Here is a 22,595-nt window from a genome sequence, read left to right as displayed (position 1 = left end):
ACATCCAGGATCTGGCAGACAGTGTACGCTGGTATGTCGTCAATGACCCAGACAGGTGGCGAGGGATCATCTGGAGGGCACAACGGGCTAGAAGAAACAGGTTTGATCTGAGACACATGAAAGGTGGGATGAATATGTAGGAAAGCAGGGAGCTTGAGTTGAGCTCCCTCTAACTAGTCAGTTTATTTATATAGTGTCTATTGCAACAGAAGTTGTCTCTAGGATCTTTCCAGAGACCAGAACATTTTAATAATAGTTTAATAATAAATTGACATATACAGGACATGTGTCCTTTACATCGGTATCAAGAATAACTTACAATAAATACATAGGACTAAAATTTACATTCAAAACATTTCATAAAATCACACACAGATTAATTGATTCCATTTTGCATCACCTATCAGCTCTACAGTGTTGTGCATGAACGCGTTCAAATGAACGCGTTCATTGAACACGTTCATTTCTGTGAGAACGTTGAACTGAACGCAACATATTTACACATAAAGAACTTGAACGTGAACTTGTTCATTCTGCAGATCATGAACTGGAATTTGAAATGTTCAGATTATGTGAGCTTCACTGTTTACGTCCAATTATTACGGAATAATCCTTCTTATTTCACCAGCGGGCGGCGCGCACATTTAAAATGCTCGACGAGCCCCGTGCAGTCTTTACGAATGTAGGCTGATTTATGGTTCCGCGTTACACCTACGTACGCGGCGTGCAGACCGTATGGTTCGCGTCGCCGCGTACCTTACGCCGTAGTCTTCGCCGTCGATTTAACGCGGAACCATAAATCAGCCTTGACAGGTGAAGAGAGACGTTGCAGACGCAGCGTGAGCGAGCCGTCAGATGATGATCCGCTTATCATTATCTGCGGGAATTTTACACATCGTCTCCCAAAGAGTCAGACGGTAGAAATCCAACCTTTCTGTGCAAATTATGTCCACCTGCACTGAGAAAACAAGTCGGAACGTCTGCCTCGTCAACTTCAAATTTGAAACGTCATGTGGAGTTAAAGCATCCGTCCAGTGTGAGAAAATATCTGCGAGTCCTTAACAATCAAAAAAGTTTCCAGAAAGACCAAGAGGTCTGATTTCCCAGTAACAGGTAGACAAATTGATAATGCACTACAATGTTGGAGATTTACAGCCTCTGAATAAAGTTGAAACGCCACTAGGACAATACATGATTGTATTCAGCAGGGGTCTCCAACCCTGTCCTGCATGTTTTAGATGTTTTCTTGCATCATCACACGTGATTCTAATTAATGGCCGTCATCAGCTTGTCATCCAGGTCTGCACAAGTCTGTTAATGACAGTCATTTATATCAGGGTTCTGAGGGGAAATATCTAAAACATGCAGGACAGGGGGTCCTGAGGACCAGGATGGGGGTCCTGAGGACCAGGGTTGAAGACCACTGGTATACGGTGGGGGGCGCGTTTCATTCGTACTTCTCACCTAAAAATATTGAAATGAACTGAATTTTAACTAGTTCAAAATGAAAATAGTGAACTATGAACGTGAACTGTTCATTTTTAAACTATGTGAACTGAACTTTGAACTAGTTCATCAGAAGTATGAACTTGCACAACACTGCAGCTCTAAAATCATACAAAAAGTCTTTGTTTGACCAGAACCTATCCAGTCTGTTCTTGAAAGAGTTCACAGACTGGGCCTGCACGACTTCCTCTGGAAGTTCATTCCATTCTTTGACCACGCGCAGTGTGAAAAAGTTCCTCCTCTTCTCTGAGTGACACTTTTGAGGGAACAACTTCAAAGAGTTTCCTCTCAGTTCATATGTACTGTTCCAGAACTGAACAATAGGTTCGGCTGTGGCATCGTATATCTCATGTACAAGCTTGTATACTTCGATCATGTCCCCTCTGTGTCTCCTGTATACAAGGGTTGGCAGTTTCAGAGCTCTTAGCCTCTCTTCATAGGACAACCCTTTCAGACCTGGGACTAGTTTCGTAGCTCTTCTCTGAACACCCTCAATTTTTTCAATGTATTTAACTTTGTAAGGGCTCCAAACAGAGTTAGCATATTCTAAATGAGACCTCACCAGAGCTTTATATAATGGTAACAGCACTTCACTATTAAGATCTAAAAAAGTTATTTTTATTATAGCCAACATGGAATTGGCCTTCTTGACCTTATCTGAGATGTGGGTTTGGAATTCAAATGTACTGTCAATCGTGACCCCCAAGTCCTTTTCCTCCTGTATTTGTTTGACCACTATGTCTACAATTTTATAGTTTACATTACTGTTACCTTTTTTTGTAATATTTAGATGCTTACACTTTTCAGGGTTCAGTCTCAGTAACCAAGTATCACTCCAGGTACTCACCCTGTCAAGATCTGATTGGAGTTGATGATTCTGAATACTTTTGTGTCATCTGCAAAAACATATACATCTGATTTCACTGAACTGGGTAGATCGTTTATATAAATAACGAAGAGCACAGGGCCTAACACGGAGCCTTGTGGGACTCCCGACGTCACTCGTCTCCACTGTGAGGCTGCTCCATTTACCACTACGCGCTGTCTCCTATCCCTTAAAAAGTCCCTTACCCAGTCTACGACTCTCCCATCAATACCATAGGCCTTCAGTTTCGCTATGAGTCTTCTGTGGGGAACCGTTAGAAGGCCGACCAGATGAAGGGTAAAGGGTATTTGTCTTTAACAGTTATTTGGTTCAAACCACCATAATCAATACATGGTCTTAGGGCTTTATCTTTCTTTCGAACAAAGAAAATCCAGCTCCAACCGGGGACGAAGGGGGTGTAATGATACCTCCTGCCAGAGTTTCTGATATGCTGTTCTAAAATTCTGACAGGATCACGTGTATGGTGGTGGATCATACTTCACAACACTAAAATGCTCAATGAAGAGCGAAGAAATGCAGTATTTTTTATTCTTATATAAATATGAATATTTTTTACAAGTGAATAAAAAAATTATAATTGTTCTGCATTTGTAACCCTGTGATTACAGAGCAATTTCAGGGACAAATGCCTAAAGTATCCCCATTTAGTGTTTAATTATACAGCACTTTAGGGTTAAAGGGAGAAGCAGACACCCTTCAATTCTCCTGTTCTTCCTCTGCAATTACCAATATGTCCTGTTCTCAATTTTGTGCTTCATAGTAACAATATAAACACATTTTCACATTAAGCTTTCTCAAACATTAAAGGGAATATAATCATCTGATTTATTTTTGATTCAACTCAAAGCTATTTAAGTCCATCCTGTGCAGTTTCATTTGTTAAAGCTCACTCGAAGCCCATTTATATAACAATGTCTTCAGTACAAGAAGTTGAATAAGGCTAATCTGATTTGTCATGTTTTTTACTATGATTTCTTTTTTCACATGACCATAAGTTTATGTAATTAAGCTGTGCAAGACTTTGAAAGCAGATGCCAAATGCATACAACAAATGAAGATTAGCCCCACTTACCTTCAAGCGTTAGAAGAGCTCGTCTGCTTGGAGGTTTGTAAGTCCCAGTTTTTAAACTGACCATGGGAGATTTGCATATCTTTAAATACTCAGCTGTATATGCATCAGAGAAATTAATTTCATTCATTAAAGTTTTATTCAGTGATATTTGCGGACTTGGAGTTCCGACTGTCCCAATTTTTTCTCACAGCAAACTCAGAACTGTTCACTGCTCTTGAAGATATATTGCTGACATGCAGCAGTAAATCTTTGGAAATCAGAGGTCCCCCATGCTTAGAAAAAGATGAAACTTAGAGAAGGAGCAGAAGGTACAGTAGTATTAAAAAAAAAAGGTTGCAGTTGGAGTAGTTTGGAGGCTGAATAGCAGGGAATGACCAGATAAATGATCAGCAGAGAATAAAAACCTAACAAAAACAAAGGTGTTTGCAGTGCTGGACAGACGGGGAGCAAACAGCAGGGCCAGCATCTAATCTAGAGCAGGGAGTCTGTATTTGTGAATTATTGATAATTGGATCTTTTACAATGTTGAACTAAGCTTGACCCTGAGGGAACAGCCTTCAGAAGGAGAGTGAAAGAAAGAAATTCACTCACACTGAACCAATGTAGCTGGACATATTTTTTTATAGCTCCAGCAGGTATTATATGGGGGTTTAAAGTAAATATTTCTTACACATCCTTTTTATTTTTTCGCAGTACTTTTATTTGATTATGTATAGGCACCACTTACTTTCAGGTAGCCCAATAAAAGGTTTCATATTGCAATGCTCTTGCAATTCATTTGTGTCCCTGCACAGTACAAGGGCAGAGCCAAAGCCTAATCGTCAGACCAAACCACTCAGATACCTGAGTGAAGATGAGATCAAAGCAGAAACATTAAGACAAACTAAAGTTCTTAATATTGATCACAGTCAATTTTGTCTAACCAAACTGAGAAGTGAATGCAGCACTGGAAATAACTACTCACATCAATGTAGGTGTCTTGGGTGTTTTTTTTGTTTTTTTTTATTAAGCTGGCCCATTGGGCCACTGTCACATTGTATAGCTTTCCCTGCATCTATGATTTAGATAATTGCACGTTATATAGCAAAAATAATGATATTTAACCCCCACGATTTGAAGAACTGTGCAGTTTCATTGATATGTGGTTATGTTTGACTTATTGTAATTACTTGGATAAGCACCTGAGTTTCTGTTCACTGCAAACACCGGTTCATATTTTCTCCACTGTACAAATGCATCTTTCATTAATTCAGTGCTGTGCTTTGACTTGTTAGACTGAAGTTATTGACATTGATATAATCAAAAACTGGGATCATTAGGGGTTGTTTTATATGAAAAATCCATTAAACATTTAAAACATCCTTTGTTTTGCAAGTACTTTTTAGAAACCTCATACAACTGCTCTTTATAATTGACCTCAAACTTCTTAAATCTTGGCTTACCATTTTGTGAGAAGCTTTTTGTGAGTCCTTGACCCCAAATAGTTTAACCACATTCAATGAAATCACAGTTCATAGTGCATGTGTTAATTTTTTAGCAGTGCCTTATGGTTGAGAGTGTGAACTGTGTGAAGCATGGCACTGAACTCAAATAAGCTGGATGTTATCTCAATTCAGTTTTCCGCATAGACTTTATACAAAGAACTGGAGAAATCCGCGTGGATTACATCCACAGGTTTTCTGAAGAGTCACTTAGAAGCCTCTGTTTCAGAACTCTGGACAGCGCCATGTTAGTCAGAGCTGACGGCCAACTCTGGTCGATCCATAAATGAGCAAATGGGTGGAACAAGCGAGCCTGGAAGCTGGAACCTGTGATGCTAACTAGCATTACATTATATTCCATTCTGATTGAATGTCCACTGCATGTTCTCCCCGTGCTTGCGTGGGTTCCCTCCGGGTCCTCCGGCTTCCTCCCACAGTCCACAAAAATGCGTAGTCGGTTAATTGTTGAGTATAAATTGTTTGTAGGTGTGAGTGTGAGTGTGCCTGGTTGTTTGTGTATGTGGCCCTGCAATGGACTTGTCCAGGGTGTAACCCCTGCCTCTTGCCTGAAATGAGCTGGGATAGGCTCCAGGTGACCCCCGTGACCCTGCAAAGGATGAAGCCGGTATAGAAAATGGATGGATGGATGAATGTCCACCCATCCTCCTTTCAGTTCAAAACAACATCCTAAACAAGTAGGCTACTATCAGATTGAGATGCTGAAAGGCCTAGCGGTCGCTGCAGCGGTGCACAATCGGCTGCTTGTTGGTTAGTGATCTGGTTAGTCAACCTGGAAGGCTCCCAGGAAAATCTGAGGTGAAGTCCGCTCAACTAGAAGAACTGGGGGACTAGCTGCCCCGGCTGTTGCCAGTCCTCCACTTAGCCCTTAGCCCCAGCCGCAGCCAAAGACTGTCATTTAGCTTTCTTAGTTTTAGATTCACACCTTAGTTGTCAAATTCACTGCAAGTGCTAGTTGTAAGCAGCTAAAGTGATGACAGCTAGCTATCTGCTGACTGATGCTAACATAGACTCGATCTATGAAATGTAAAATTAAATATAAATAAATAAAATAATACATTCTTGTAATCTGCTGCTTATCACTCTAATTCCACTCTCAGTTTGATGAAAGCAATGTACAAACTCGCCGAAGACGCCGGAGAAATATTGAAAAGTTTTACACAAACCAAGTAAAGCCTGATGTGGTAATTTGTAAGAATTGTGTGGTTTATTAAAACAGGGGGCCGTGCAGGGGCCATGGTATCACTGGAGTTCTGAAAAATCAGTGGTGGAAAAATCACAACAGCAAAACAATTTTGAAATTTGATGCAGTGCTTTTGCATTTATTTTGTATAGCTAAATACTGTTAATATGTGACTGAGGTTGGAATAAATGGATGAATTGCCAAAACAACCCACTTAAATACAGCAGGAGGCTGTTCCTTCCTTATATCAAACTGAAATATGTTCACTATTCATTGCACAGTGACAACAAAAGTGCTACACTTAATCCTAACCCCCCCCCCCAACTTTTTCTGAATTTAACCAAATTTTTTATCAAAAAGTAGAGAAAACAAACTTTCACATGCACTTGTTACATGCTATTTCTCTATATTCTTATAGACTATATAGCCTCTATAGTCTTACCTTCCACTTACCTCATCCTTTGATGTAAATGACTCGATTGAACTTCCGGCTGACAGATTGCCCAACTTGCAAGCCCAAGCAAGTGCCTGTCTATGTGATGGCCGACCGGCTGACGGCCCGACCGACCAACTGATTAACAGGCACTCTTGCCTTAATAGCAGGCAATCGATAGCACGGTCGAACTCTGCACTCTGCAGATTGACAGGTGAGTTCACGGCAGAGTTGAGGACAAAATGCTGAATAAATGCCAAATGTTGGTCTCTGTATGTGGAAATGCATATCATTTCAGTATATATACACTTACGCAGCCCATGCACACAGAGTATGAGCTGCAGTCTTCAGGGAAGCCCAGAGGTAGAGCACAGACTCTTAAATACATTTGGTGGAAGTCATTCAGGAGGTCGCACACTTTGAGAAAGCCAATGGACTAGTTTTCAGAAAGAAGAGCAAAAAGATGCTTGTGACTGCTTAAGTGGATCTTGAATCTTTCCCTGCACTGTATGCAACACTAAGAAAGAGAAATATGTGGAAGATGAAAATGTCAAAGCAGGTATTATCAGCGTAATACAATTTATAAAAAAAAAAAAAAAAAAGACAATATTCAGAGGCTTGAAATTGAAATTGCATTAGCAAACATGATTACATTTACAGACCCATTTATCAGGGGCTACCCGTAGGGTTTAATTGGAGTTAGTCATTGTTATACAATCCTCTCAGATGGGAGCTGCTCTTCAACAAGTGTTTTTAGGTGCGTTTCCACTTGCAGGAGTTCCAGGTAGATTTTTCGGGGCCAGATCACTGACACGTCTCCATTACCAGAGAGGGCCCTGCAAAAGTGGCCTTCAGGAGCCTTTATGGAGGCAAGAAAAATAAATCATGTATTCGGAGAGCAGCATAATCTCTCACATGAACATAAATCATGTTGACGCATCTCATTTGAACCTTTTAGAACAGAAACATTTTGCTGCTAGTACATTTGAAGAAGTTGGAAATTAAAAGAAAAAAATGATAAAAGGACCAAAGAGTCGGTTCAGGTCTTTTCATCCCAATCGCTATCAACACGGTGTATACATAGACATAAAGGTATCAGGTCACATGACCCATTGGTTTCTGAAGACTGGTTTTGAAGTCTGTTTTTCTTCCCGCGGGGCATAGCCATGTTGCTTCGGAAGTCGGCGTAAACACACGGCAGTGTTCAGCTGAAGGAGCTGGCAGCAAAAGCTAGCTTTGCTCCCAGCTCCTTCAGCCGAACCTCGCCGAAATATCTGCGGAGCTGCCATCAGACGTTTACAGCAGGATATACCATTTAACATGTTGACGGAAAACAAAAATGACCACCATGTTTAGCCAGCGCTGGGTTCCTACAACCGGATGGTTGCTTCGCTAAGCACGGTAGCTTGACGATTAATGATGAAGAAGTTACCTGTTAGTTTCCTGCCTGGCGGGTTTACCCTGAATCCCTGCAAATGGAAAAATGCCTTTTATCTTCTAAATCAAGCAAAAAGCTGCTGACTTTGTTTTAATGTGCATAGGAAAAGGACTAGAAGGCAGTGGGTTTATCTGAGCTTTTTTGCTCAAAATTGCGCCCTGGAAATGAGCTATATGTGATCCGTTGGACCGTGACCATAATACTGTACATTTTAGCAGCAATATCAGTGAGTTAAAAGAAACTAAAATGATTTATAGATTACCAGGAACTCAGGTGATTTAAAGGACTGATTTGAGGCGACACAGTCATTAACCTGTGTAATTACAGGTCATTATTCTAAATACTGTACGTAAATGTCAGAGTAGCTCTCAAAAGCCTCTCTCTACAGAAGTTTATGAAAACATTTATGGAAAAAAGTACATGTGCGCTTTTTCTTGGTGTGGATACTATCACTCCCACAGATCAGCAGGTTTTCCACAGCTCGGTAAATACATCGTGGGCAAAATTCTGTGCAGAAAAAGCTGTGCTGGCCAACGAGCCGAAACAGTTGATATATTTTCAGTGAACTAAAACCCTCGAGGAGAACTTCAGCATGTTTTATGTACACACGTTCATATTTTTGTTGTAACAGTCAGCCCCCACTCAAGTAGTTCTCAGGTCTCTACTGAGGGTCGTTCCAGTACGTGTGTGAGTGTGCATGTGTGTAATTTAGGCAGATTTAAACCATATTGCTTTTAAAGCAAAGCAGCTTTCCTAAAACACACGGCAAGTTTGACACAAATTACTTTAGTCTCCTCTCTCGTGGGGCTCAAGCTCATTAAAACACATTACTGTTCTTCCCACAAAAGTAAGGACCTACTTTGAGTGCCAGTCTGTTCTTCAAGAAACTGTGATGCACGCGCGCGCACACACACACACACACACACACACACACACACACACACACACACACACACACACACACACACAGAGGTAGACGCTTCTATTAAGAAAGTAGAAAAACAAGCCCCTTATTAAGGGTGACATTGTTTGAACCACTGTGAGCTGTTAGAGTAGATAACATTTAAATACAAGCACATCTTGCATTCCTGCATTGTCCTCCTGTCTCTGGTTATTTCACTACAGTCCGCTCTATTGGCACATACAGTACAGTACGTTGCATTAGCAGTATTACCAAAACACTCTGTGCTTATTGTGTTTTTAAGCATCAAACATTTACCAATTTTAAGGGAACTAAATGGAATAAGTCGAGCAGAAGTGAAGACATATTAGCTTCATTGTGAATTAACAACACAGTATTTTACCAAAGCAAAAATACTTAAACTATCCAGTCTACTTGTAGATTAATCACACTCGGAAAGTAAAATATAGAGACACATTTTTAAAAACTCCGAATGGGAATTGTGATGTTCGGTGAATAGAAAAATGGGGGACACTGACACCAAAGCTGCATGAGTTTAAACTATAAATGTCACCCCCTGCAAAGTTGGCATCAGCCTGACATCTGTCCCAGCATACACCGACAGACTGAACCAACTGAAATGATATGGAATCACTTCTACTAACCAGATATAACTTTTAATGCCGACAAACCACTGGTGTACTGTAGGTTCCTGCGCACTCTTCTCTCTTGTGGGCGGGGCCATTTCATAGAGCCATCTATTTACCTGCAGGCATAATAAACTGCAGCAAGAGCATAGACAGTGAAACTGTTCACAATACACTGCACTCATGACCCTGCATTCACACCAAAAGCTTCAATATATATATATATATATATATATATATATATATATATATATATATATATATATATATATATATATAGGGGAAACCTTCTTTGTATTACAGCAGTGCATTTGCTGAGGAAGCGCAGGGCCTGGCGCTGTGGGCCCATCTGGGCCTACAAAGTGCTGCCAACACGGCAAGTCCACAGGGAAAATCATCAGCTGATATAGGAGCTCTGTTTTATTTTAAATAAGCCTGTTACTTACCATATATGCCAATAATTTCAAACACATCCAACTTATTCTTAATGTCTCTATATATAAATGAGGAGACATCGTTTAACTCTGGGAAACCACAGACTGTGATTATTCGTTTTTTTTTTTCCATCTTTGAATTCTCTTTCTCTCGACTTGGGAATCCCTGTCTGTGATTGGACGCTTCTTTGGCGATGCTGCTGCTCATTTGCTTAAATTTGAGATTCTCTCAACTTCAAATTGACGCTCTGGTTGCTGGCATCGCAGCGCTCGCTGCTGTTGTGCCACCAGACGTCCTTTGTAGCAAGCGACTCATGAGACTCATGACAGTAGCAAAAATGTGTGAGTTAAAGACTATTAGATATCAGATCGGTGTGTTTAGCAGGCAAAGACGTTATTGTTGAGATCACCTAGCTTCTCTTTATACTTCATCCAATCCATATGTGGATTTTTCTTTTTCTCTTAAAAATCCAAAGATATTCAGTTCTCTGTAACATAAGGAAAAAAACAGCAAAGATTTTAAATTAGTAATGGGGAAACTAGTGACTGTTTTACATCCCATAGTTCACTTGAAATCAAATGCAAAAGTTAACGAAACTGATTGACTTTATTTCATTTTCATTTCAATTTATTTGTATAGCGTCAAATCATAACAAAGGTCATCTCATGGCGCTTCACAACACGTAAAACAGAGAAAAGTGATTAGATATAACACATCATAAAATAATGTATAAAAACATGAGCATCAGAAAAACATCACTGTGTAATATAACACAAACACAATGAATTATAGGGGTGGGCAAAAATATTGATACGGCAATATATCGCAATACATAGTCTACATAGCCGATACGATATCGATATTCAATGTATGTATCGCGATATATTGCCGTATGAATATTTTTGCCCACCCCTAGCTGCACTTTATTTTGTGATTTAAGTGTGGGTGAGACACTGCATTTTATTTTGTCATTTTAAGTCAGTGGCAAGTAGCTGCACTTTATTTTGTGATTTAAGTGTGGGTGAGACACTGCATTTTATTTTTGTCATTTTAAGTCAGGGACAAGTAGCTGTACTGTATTTTTGTGATTTCAATTTCAGTGTGGGTGAGACACTGCATTTTATTTTGAGTATTTTGTATCTAAGAATAATGCACACACTGCACTTTTCATTGTGTTTCAGTGTGTTTTTTCATGCAAATATGTTGCATAATTAAAATGGAAAGTTTGAATTACATTGTTTTGACTCAGTGTGTCCAATGCATTATCACTATCATCTGATGTACATATATACAACTTGGATTTTAAGATGTGTTATGCATTTTTAAATTTTTCGGTGAACTATGTAGACTATCGCGATATATCGGGATATATCGCATAATCCGGATATCGCAATTTGTATCGTATCGTGGCTCAAGTATCGTGATGCGTATCGTATCATGAGGTCCTTCCCAATACCCACCCCTAATGAATTACATTTAAATCATGACACGTCTACTACATTTAAATCGTAATACATAATACAATGTAGCGCCAAATCAGACTGAAATTGTTGCTTTAAAAAATACACTTGTAGAATTATATTGTTATTAATTACCATTCTAAAAACAATTAATGGTATCTTAAAGAACATTGTCGCTCTACATCTCCATGCCTTGCAGGGACAGAAGGCCTTTGGATGAGGCTTCATCTCTCTAATTGTCCTAATTAGCTGCACCTGTGAAGATGTGAATAAAGGTCATGCTGAAGTCTGCCATGCTAATGTTTTTGGTGTTACCTTAACTTTTTTTACCTTTTAATTCAAATAAATGTCATATTAGGTGTTTTTAGATTGGATCTTAGATCTGAGTAGGTGATGAACGCGTGTTAGGTAACATAAACGCAAGGCGTGTTATTTGTCACCTCGTGCCTGAAGGCGAGTTGGGGGGGTGGAAGGCGAGTCAGGAACCTGTGTGGGTGTGTAGAATGAAGTAGTGTCCCCACATCAGCACAATTTAAATTTCAGTCAGGTGTCATTTTCAAAAGGAGGATGGATGAACGTCTTTTGGCCGGGTTCTGGTTCTTGTAAAACCCTTGTTTTTTGCTTTGTGGCCACTTATTCAAACAATGGACAATCCTTTGTGGTTCCAGACATACGCCGGTTTATGTCGTCCTCAGCTCCGAGGATGAGCAGCTCACGGATCTCCTCGTCTCCTCAGTTACTCATCTTGCTAATATAAATCCTACCTGTAACGTCCTACTGCTGCTGTTACTCTCATCAGCCGTTTCCTTATTTTATAAACTAATAATAATTCTTCCCCTGGTGGGTTTTACTCGGGTTACGTGATCGACAAACCCCTACCACGACCCGCCACCCCGCGTTAGTTCTGTTTACATTAGACCTGGCCCAGAATAACTTGCTTTCCCTCGGAGGTGAGTTATTCCCTGGGCCAGCTCGACACGCCACTCCACGTCGGTCAATGTAAAAAGGACAGGCGACACGGTTGATCCGCATGTTAAACAGGGGAATCTGCCAATGTAACAGGGGCTACAAATTGTGAATCTCCAAAACACAAGGTCAGTTTGTTTTTATCAGCAGGTATCAAGCAGCTGGTGGGCTTCATGTTGGGAGCGGTCCAGGAACTGCACGAGTTTCAAAAGGTTGCTGTGTGTTAATGGGAGCACTGATTTGCTGACCGTTGAAACAATGGTGTGTGTGTGTGTGTGTGTGTGTGTGTGTGTGTGTGTGTGTGTGTGTGTGTGTGTGTGTGTGTGTGTGTGTGTGTGTGTGTGTGTGTGTGTGTGTGTGTGTGTGTGTGTGTGTGTGTGTGTGTGTGTGTGTGTGTGTGTGTGTGTGTGTGTGTGTGTGTGTGTGTGTGTTAGAGGATTAATTTTTCTCCTCGCATAAGCAGGTGTTTACATTGTGTGTTAGATCTCTGTAACCAATTATATTTTAACTAGACTCAGCTCTTCATTGTCCCTGTGGTATCAAAGTGTTTGTGTAAACCTGCCCAGAATGTGAAATATCCGCTCTTGTGAACACCTCAAACACAACTTCTGTTTGGTTAGCTCGCTGTGCTGCCAGCTTCGCTCTGAACTGTGAGCTGAACATCTTCCAGTTAGAGGTCAGCTGCACCTCTGCGTCCAACCAGAAACAACCAATGCGACAATTCTGGCTTTGAAAGACAGATGCGTCATCCAGTCACTGGAGCATTGGGTTCAGTTTCTCAATTTTTTCAAGATTATTTTAGTCCTTAGAAGTTTATTAAAACACAAAATTGAGAAACTGAACCCAATGCTCCAGTGACTGGATGACGCATCTGTCTTTCAAAGCCAGAATTGTCGCATTGGTTGTTTCTGGTTGGACGCAGAGGTGCAGCTGACCTCTAACTGGAAGATGTTCAGCTCACAGCTCACAGCGAAGCTGGCAGCACAGCGAGCTAACCAAACAGAAGTTGTGTTTGAGGTGTTCACAAGAGCGGATATTTCACATTCTCACAGTCTCTCAGAAAAATGTGTGTTAGCTTTGTTTCTCCACAAGTCCAAACACATACTGTAGAAGTCTTACAATTAGGGTCTTAAAATGATCAAGCGACAACACAACCAAGTAATACACAGAGACTTAACAAGTTATACATTTTTAGATTAAACTACTTTTTTCTTTAACACAAAAGGAAAAAGGATTTTATGGGAGGCTTTCATGTATCTAACCTTCACTATTGAGCCATGTTGGGGCGACTTAAAAAATGTTGGCAAGTACACTGGCATACGTCAAATAAATGATGGATAGTTTTTGCATGAGTGAGCATGATGAAGCACGCTGGCATCGGTTGGTAGTACCACGAGGTTGTCAAAAAAATGTCATGCCAGCGTTTGGCTCATTTATCCTGCGTATGAGAGCCATTGGTTATGCAACTGTTGACACTCCTTCACACACGTCGCCTCAAGACTCTATGGTAATCAGATGTCCATCCAGTGGCGGTAGGATACAGCAAGGTTGAGACGATTATATATACTCGCTGTCCTCCAACATCAGCATCACCTCATCACAAGAGTGTCATGGTCCCTTTAACAGGCTGAGCTGTGTGTGTGTGTGTGTGAGCGTGCATGCGCATGGACGAGAGTCGACGGGGGGGGTACTGCCGGGATGTTTAGAGAAGTTGACTGGGAAGGTTTGAAGAGCGTAACTAGATTCAGCTGGATGCACACTACGAGTACAGGTCCTCAAGCTAGACCGGTGTCCGGGTCTTCTTCACCAGCTGCTGCTTTTGATTTGTGAGTGGATGTTCAAACACGAGTGCTGCTCGTCCCTGGAGCAAAGTGCAGCTCCCCTGTGCTGCACTTTGCAAGTTTGACATTCCTGAACAGCTTATGGTGGAACTCCGTTGGCTCAGGGGAGCTGGACGCCACGGGCACAGCCCTGCTGATGCCACTGACAATGCCCGAGAGATGTTGGAACCATCACAGGGGGATGAATCCTCTTTGAATCCTCCATGATTTTTGTATGTTTTTTTTTAGCATTATGGTGATGTTGATACTGGGACTTCGTTGATGTCTAGTTGATGTCTTTGAGCGACAGCATTTTTATAGGCTACAGCCTATGTGACGGATTGTTGTCTGTGTGCATCCACTTTATGTATTATGTGTATTATCAAAACTTAATAATAAAAGTGACTAAAACATTGTGTTTATGTTATGAATTGGTCCAACTCATTATGCATATGACTAAAACTTAAAAAATTGCTTTGGCCTATACCAGCGTTTGAGGGAAACTTTGTTACGTCGGCATGTGCTGGCTAAATCGTCAAGCTTTTACAGGGCCTGTGGACAGGAAATGTGTCACATGAGATGTGACACATTTCCTGTCATCTCTATCTCTTTTCAGCCTACACTCTGCGTGCTTCTCTCAGCCTACACCTGTGTCTCTGCATGCGTCTCTCAGCCTACACCTGTGTCTCTGCATGCGTCTCTCAGCCTACACCTGTGTCTCTGCATGCGTCTCTCAGCCTACACCTGTGTCTCTGCATGCGTCTCTCAGCCTACACCTGTGTCTCTGCATGCGTCTCTCAGCCTACACCTGTGTCTCTGCATGCGTCTCTCAGCTTACACCTGTGTCTCTACTTGCGTCTCTCAGCCTACACCTGTGTCTCTACATGCGTCTCTCAGCCTACACCTGTGTCTCTACATGCGTCTCTCAGCCTACACCTGTGTCTCTACATGCTTCTCTCAGCCTACACCTGTGTCTCTGCATGCGTCTCTCAGCCTACACCTGTGTCTCTGCATGCGTGCATCTCTCAGCCTACACCTGTGTCTCTGCATGCGTCTCTCAGCCTACACCTGTGTCTCTGCGAGCATCTCAGCCTACACCTGTGTCTCTGCATGCGTGCATCTCTCAGCCTACACCTGTGTCTCTGCATGCGTGCGTCTCTCAATCTACACCTGTGTCTGTGCATGCGTGCGTCTATCAGCCTAAACCTGTGTCTCTGCGTGCGTCTCTCAATGTACACCTGTGTCTCTGCATGCATGCGTCTCTCAGCCTAAACCTGTGTCTCTGCGTGCATCTCTCAGCCTACACCTGTGTCTCTGCATGCGTGCGTCTCTCAATCTACACCTGTGTCTCTGCATGTGTGCGTCTCTCAGCCTACACCTGTGTCTCTACATGCATCTCTCAGCCTACACCTGTGTCTCTACATGCATCTCTCAGCCTACACCTGTGTCTCTACATGCATCTCTCAGCCTACACCTGTGTCTCTGCATGCGTGCATCTCTCAGCCTACACCTGTGTCTCTGCATGCGTGTGTCTCTCAATCTACACCTGTGTCTCTGCATGCGTCTCTCAGCCTACACCTGTGTCTCTGCATGCGTCTCTCAGCTTACACCTGTGTCTCTACTTGCGTCTCTCAGCCTACACCTGTGTCTCTACATGCGTCTCTCAGCCTACACCTGTGTCTCTACATGCGTCTCTCAGCCTACACCTGTGTCTCTACATGCTTCTCTCAGCCTACACCTGTGTCTCTGCGTGCGTCTCTCAATCTACACCTGTGTCTCTGCATGCGTGCGTCTCTCAGCCTACACCTGTGTCTCTACATGCATCTCTCAGCCTACACCTGTGTCTCTACATGCATCTCTCAGCCTACACCTGTGTCTCTGCGTGCATCTCTCAGCCTACACCTGTGTCTCTGCATGCGTGCGTCTCTCAATCTACACCTGTGTCTCTGCATGCGTGCGTCTCTCAGCCTACACCTGTGTCTCTACATGCATCTCTCAGCCTACACCTGTGTCTCTACATGCATCTCTCAGCCTACACCTGTGTCTCTGCATGCGTGCATCTCTCAGCCTACACCTGTGTCTCTGCATGCGTGTGTCTCTCAATCTACACCTGTGTCTGTGCATGCGTGCGTCTATCAGCCTAAACCTGTGTCTCTGCGTGCGTCTCTCAATCTACACCTGTGTCTCTGCATGCATGCGTCTCTCAGCCTACACCTGTGTCTCTACATGCATCTCTCAGCCTACACCTGTGTCTCTACATGCATCTCTCAGCCTACACCTGTGTCTCTGCGTGCATCTCTCAGCCTACACCTGTGTCTCTGCATGCGTGCATCTCTCAGCCTACACCTGTGTCTCTGCATGCGTGTGTCTCTCAATCTACACCTGTGTCTGTGCATGCGTGCGTCTATCAGCCTAAACCTGTGTCTCTGCGTGCGTCTCTCAATCTACACCTGTGTCTCTGCATGCATGCGTCTCTCAGCCTACACCTGTGTCTCTACATGCATCTCTCAGCCTACACCTGTGTCTCTACATGCATCTCTCAGCCTACACCTGTGTCTCTGCGTGCATCTCTCAGCCTACACCTGTGTCTCTGCATGCGTGCATCTCTCAGCCTACACCTGTGTCTCTGCATGCGTGTGTCTCTCAATCTACACCTGTGTCTGTGCATGCGTGCGTCTATCAGCCTAAACCTGTGTCTCTGCGTGCGTCTCTCAATCTACACCTGTGTCTCTGCATGCATGCGTCTCTCAGCCTACACCTGTGTCTCTACATGCATCTCTCAGCCTACACCTGTGTCTCTACATGCATCTCTCAGCCTACACCTGTGTCTCTGCGTGCATCTCTCAGCCTACACCTGTGTCTCTGCATGCATCTCTCAGCCTACACCTGTGTCTCTACATGCATCTCTCAGCCTACACCTGTGTCTCTGTTTGCGCCTCTCTGAGTTATTGTTATTAAACCCTACTTTATTCAGGTCTGCGCTTGTGCTTTAAAACCTGGAAATGTTATTAACATTTGAAAGAGTTCATGACATGGTGAGTCTTTTCTGGAGGGAGGACAGCTCTCCAGGGTGATTCAAACCTGTTAACAGATGTGACATCATCGAGAAATTTCTCACCTTAGCTTTAATGTTTCCAACTGAGGGCCTAATGTCTGCATCAGTGGACATTTCAGTCACGTTTTTTCTCTCTTTCTCCAGGGGGGATCCATCCAGAACATTGAGTCCCAACGGTGTCTGGAGGTGGTGGAGAGCAGACATTCAGACTTCACTTTCCAGTTGGCCATTCAGGACTGCACTGGTCAGAAATGGACCATCACAAACATACTGACTGTCCTGCCACAGTGAACTCAATGAAATTCACCTGTCGCCTGGATCAGCCTTCTTGTGATGGACTAGTCAGCGAATTCAAGATTCAGCATGGAGTTCCGGTGCCCATTAAAAAAATGACAGCCCTGATAAAAATTGGCTATCTCAATGACCTAAACAGTGAGAAAGTGTTCAGAAAGTTTTAGTTCCAGAGCTACTTTCAACTAGAATCTTCACAGGAAATGATGTGCTTCAATCAGACATGGACCATCAGAAACCTAATAACCATTTTTATACTAGTGATTTATTGACAAGAGACACTCATAGATGGATCCAATGCTCTTAAAACGTCACACCCCAATCGAAATAAGAAAGATGGCTTGTTCCGGTGAACGGCCTCGTGAAATTATGGGAGCAGTCTGGTTTTAGCAGAAGCGGGCCTGAAGTAGAAAACTTTTTGCACACCGGATTTGCAGAAAGGTGCGTCGGAGGAGGAAAGCTGCAGCCAAATATAAAAAGAAAACTCCCACACACCTTCTTCTCACCGTGCACTCGTTTATTAGGCCAATGTTTCGGTCATAGACCTTTTTCAAGGCATCAAAAAAAGATGCCTGAAATGTATTTCGAATCCCTGTCTGCAATTTAAGGTGTGGTTTGAACTTCTTCGGGCTCTTTGCACAACAACCATTACAAACTGAGCGAGCATGGTCGCAATGTGTTTGCGAGCACTTGGACAGATGCAAAGGTGGGTGACTACGCGCTGCACAAATGATCCGATGAAGGCAGATTATAATTTTTTATCGTCACATGGTGTTTGACCCTGAGTGGAGGCAACACAGGTGTGATAGATATCCTCAAAGAAAGCTGAGAAAGCAGGGGGAGTTTAACCTATTCAGACTTGATGCAACATACTGCCTTTTTAAGCCCCTGAGGCAGATATAATAATTTGCAAGACCCACATAGAATTATGTCTTTCAAAAAATACTGAAAGCCAAAGGGCAAAATGGGTGATTTATGATGAATTCAGAAGATTAACACATTAGCCTATTGTGCTAGCAGCTAGCCACTTGTCTATTTTGGAGATGTCTGTTTCATTGTGGGACATGGTGTCCAAGTTGGTATCTGCAGATATGGATAGGAAACAGCAAGTCAAAAGAAGAAGAGTCATAAGGAGCCAAAAAATAAAGGAGTACAGACAGGAAACAACTGACTGGTTTATCACATGATAAAGATTATTTGGATAGGATAGATTATCTTTAAATGGATCTTTAAAAAGTTATCCTGTCGACTGTTTTTATTACATTTCAGGAATGGCAAACACTTCTGCACTTACCCAAAAAACAGTACATACCCATGATTATGTATCCAATTTATACAACAAAATACTATTGTTACAAAAAGGGTGAACAGGCCGAGCAGCAGGTAGCTACCGATGACGTCCAAAACCAAACACGGAGCTGCCAACAAATTGGATTTTCAAAAGGCGCAGCGCGGCATCACGGCATGATCCCAAACCCTGTTCCAGTGTAGTCTGATGATACAAGTGCTGTGAACAGCATGTGGGTGACTTTCCTTGGATTTGGTACCACTGTAGTCCGTCCAACTACCTGTACAGTCATCGCTCAGTTTAAAGCGTCGCCACACAGTTGAGATCATTGACATGTCGTCTTCTTTTTAACAAGCAAAAGGAACTGAAGCATTTCTGCTGGTGGCGTTCATGGCCACCACCGAGATTGTTTTATTATTTCCAGTACTACAAATCACAACATGGTAACAAATATATTTTGAGGTCAGATTGACAGTGTATGTATATGTATGTGTGTATATATATATATATATATATATATATATATATATTGAATCCATATACCAAAACCTAAATCTGAATGTTCATTCAACAAATACCGGATCTAGTTAATATTTCAAATAGCTTTTAAGTCCTGCTTCTTTTCTCTTTTTTTCCAGACTGAACAATCAAAGATTTTATTTTATATTCATTTTCCCTAAAACTATCACGTTTTATAAGGTTTTTCTTTTTTGCCTCGGGTCTGAGTAGGTTAAAAGGGTCTCGTAATAGAATCTCTCAGAAGTTTCAGATTGTACTTTGGATTTAACCAGACCTGAAGCAAAGCTCTCAATGATTCAGGCAGGCGCCATACATCTGTGTTCGGAGACAGAGAAGGTTCATCCGGAAAAGAAGATTTAAATTCCCTGCTATCTCTTGTAACACCTGGGAAAAGAGTGAATGTGATTCAGATGCTGCTGAGAGGATGGAGAACTCCTCAAAGACCAGGCTGATTTCAGTCTGCAGAAACCTGGAGCCATACGCAGGAGTTAACATAGGCCGAGACCATCGGTTTTCCCACGACGACTCCACTCACATTACAACCAGACTCTTTCCTTATTTAACCCATTAATTAAAAATGAATGGGATTTTTTTTTAATTTTTTTTTTATCCAACCTGTGTAATATTCAAGTAAGAAATCCCAGAAACATTGCAAAGCACATGCCCGGATTGGTAACTACAGCAAAGCAACGAGTCCACGCTCCATCGTGAGAGGAGAGCCGTAGTGATGCCAGAGATGCTGCTTAACAGCTCTGTTCAGGAAAATCTCATGAAAATTACAGCAGACATGAGCTGGGCATTACCTCCTTTCATGCTGAGCTGAAGTTGAAGCTACATCTCACTGTCAGGTCCAATAAACACAGTCTACACACAAGAGGATGGTCCCTGAGATGTCTCATCATGAAAAATAACAGAAAACGCCTTTAAGGGATTAAAATTAATATTTACTTTGTCTGAAAACACAAATGTGGCCACTTTCAAAGTATCCACTGAAAAATGATTGCATTCTTCTGCCTGACTCGTGGGTAGATCCCACATATCGGTGGCCAGGCGCTGCTCATCGCTGCATATGATCCGCCACTGGGTAAACATCCTCAGATAGCTTCCAGTAACCGGATTTGTCACTGTCTGTCTTACAGGATAGTGCTGGTGTTTGCTGCATGACTAACAGAATGGTAAATCTGATAAGGCCCTCAAGAATAAAAATGCAGCAATAAACCCAATAAAACAGTTAAAAATAGAGCAAAATAAATAACTCTGAAAGGATGCGACTGGCATAATCGGTGAGAGGAAATAGAACATTTTAAAACATGGATGAATTAAAAATAAATGATGAAATAAATCCAAAGCCAGGCTGTCAGCTTTTCTCCGGTCCTCAGGCAGCGTGAAAAGTAAATCTTCCTCACACAACGTTTCCGTCCTGCTCTTTGAAACAACTGAGAGGCCCGAGCCAAAGGACCCGAGGGGCAGTTATGATTTATAAACTGAAAGTGTGGCAGTCTGGAAGATTGTTGCAACACCATGAAGTACTTTAAAGAAAATATAAACTCAATGATGGCTGTTAAACAGTGGTAATGTCTAGTCTCCGGCCCAGTTCTGCTGCAGACGTGAATTTTAACTGACACACTGCTTTGATCACAGTGACCATAGCTGCAGGCCACTGCACTTCTTGTGTTGACTGGAAATAGCAGCAGTGGCCCAAACACATCGATTACTGCTGTTCGGGTTTAGCCAAATCCTGACAGCATCAGCAAGCATAAGCACAATATCGAGCTGGTAAATTAAGTTAAACAAAATATATGGCTGTCACAAAGTGTAACAAAAAATAGATCAGAAAAGGCGAGAAGTATGAGCAGTCAGAAGACGTGACTGTTTTGAGGATAAAAGTTTTTCTGCGTCGTGATTGCTGCCCAAACTTTGCATCCGCATGCAGTTTGTTTTATTCTCAAAAAGTTGAATCCATGAATCCCCACCTGGAACATATTTGTTCCGTTTCCCCAAACTGTTGCTCGTACATTTCATGGACGGTTAAAACAAGTGTCTTGAAGTTGAACTGATAAGCTTTTTGGCAGTAAGTGTGAAGCCACTTTTCAGTAACAACATTGACCAAAAGCTGACTGTTTAGCTGGAATTGAGAGATTACGAGTTTACCCAAACGTTTCAAAATCACGTAAGAAGCACTCTGCTCTTTTAAAGATGTACTCCATATCTCGCTGTGTCCTGTGTCCTCTGGAGTTTTAAAACAGTTTTAGACCTTTAAACTGAATGTGTCCTTATAAGGGGTTCAAATCTCTTCGAAACCCTCCGATCTTATCACGCGCAGCCTACTGTACAGAGGTTATCGTAGTGTCGGGCAGAGCTGCAGTAAGGAGATTCCTGGATTGCCTTCCAGCAGGAGTTTGCCTGTTTTCCTTGTGCTTGTATGGGTTTTCTTCAGGTACTCCAACGTCCTCCCACTGACCTAAAACCATGTCTGTCAGGTTAACTGGCGATTCTAAATTGTCTGTAGGAGTGAGTGTCGGCGTGTGCGGTTTGTTAGTCTGCCTGTGGCCGTGTGATGAACCTGTGCTGAGTGTCCCTGTCCCCCTGATCGCCCCGTCCACCTGAAGAGAGAAGATGGGCTGCAGCAGATCCCTGGGGCCCTGAATTTGAAATAAGTGGGGATAGAAGATGGAGTCAGAGCCTGCTCGTAGTGTTTTATTTTGAAAACTCACTGGATTATCTGTCCAGTTTCATGTCTGACGTCCTGTCGGCCCAATCTGCTGGGTCTAAATTGGAGCAACCTAGCTGTTGTCGATACCATAATGCTTTCACATATCGTTGGTAAAGCAGGGCAGACAGCTGCTTCTGGGATGCCGCTATTGCAACATACATGGTGGTACCACGGTCCTTGACCAGAATGGCAGCAGTTGCTGCAGCTCAGCCATTTTGCAGCACTTTTGGCACTTTTCCACTAGTACCTACTCGGTTCTGCTCATCTCGGCCTGGTTTCTTTTCCAAAACAATTCAGCAGAAGTAGGATGGTTGGAGCGAAGCTGCTGTGACGTATTTGATTGTGTGATCTAAACAAAGAAGACAACAACACTAAAGATGTAGAACCTGTAGGAGATGATATATGTGCTGCTGGGTCTGTGGCTTGTGTTCGATATCAAGTTAAAAAATGAGACTGATAGAACCTTCAAGCGGCGACACTTTT

The 22,595-nt window shown here is 42.4% G+C and overlaps 1 protein-coding gene across 2 annotated transcripts in view; it reads left to right on the top strand.

Moving 5' to 3' along the window:
- Nucleotides 1-19,351, top strand: part of galnt18a (UDP-N-acetyl-alpha-D-galactosamine:polypeptide N-acetylgalactosaminyltransferase 18a) — a 215,994-nt gene extending 196,643 nt beyond the window's left edge. For both annotated transcript variants that reach the window (XM_061721205.1, XM_061721204.1), the window contains exon 11: nt 17,446-19,351. In XM_061721205.1, the coding sequence (XP_061577189.1) occupies nt 17,446-17,592 (147 nt within the window). In that variant the 3' untranslated portion in view covers nt 17,593-19,351. The remainder of the gene's footprint in view (nt 1-17,445) is intronic.
- The last annotated feature ends 3,244 nt before the right edge of the window (nt 19,352-22,595 follow it).

The sequence above is a fragment of the Cololabis saira genome, chromosome 5 (assembly GCF_033807715.1).
Source record: "Cololabis saira isolate AMF1-May2022 chromosome 5, fColSai1.1, whole genome shotgun sequence".
NCBI lineage: Eukaryota > Metazoa > Chordata > Actinopteri > Beloniformes > Belonidae > Cololabis > Cololabis saira.
Note: the sequence above shows the minus strand (reverse complement) of the source record. Positions and strands in the feature narration are given on the sequence as shown.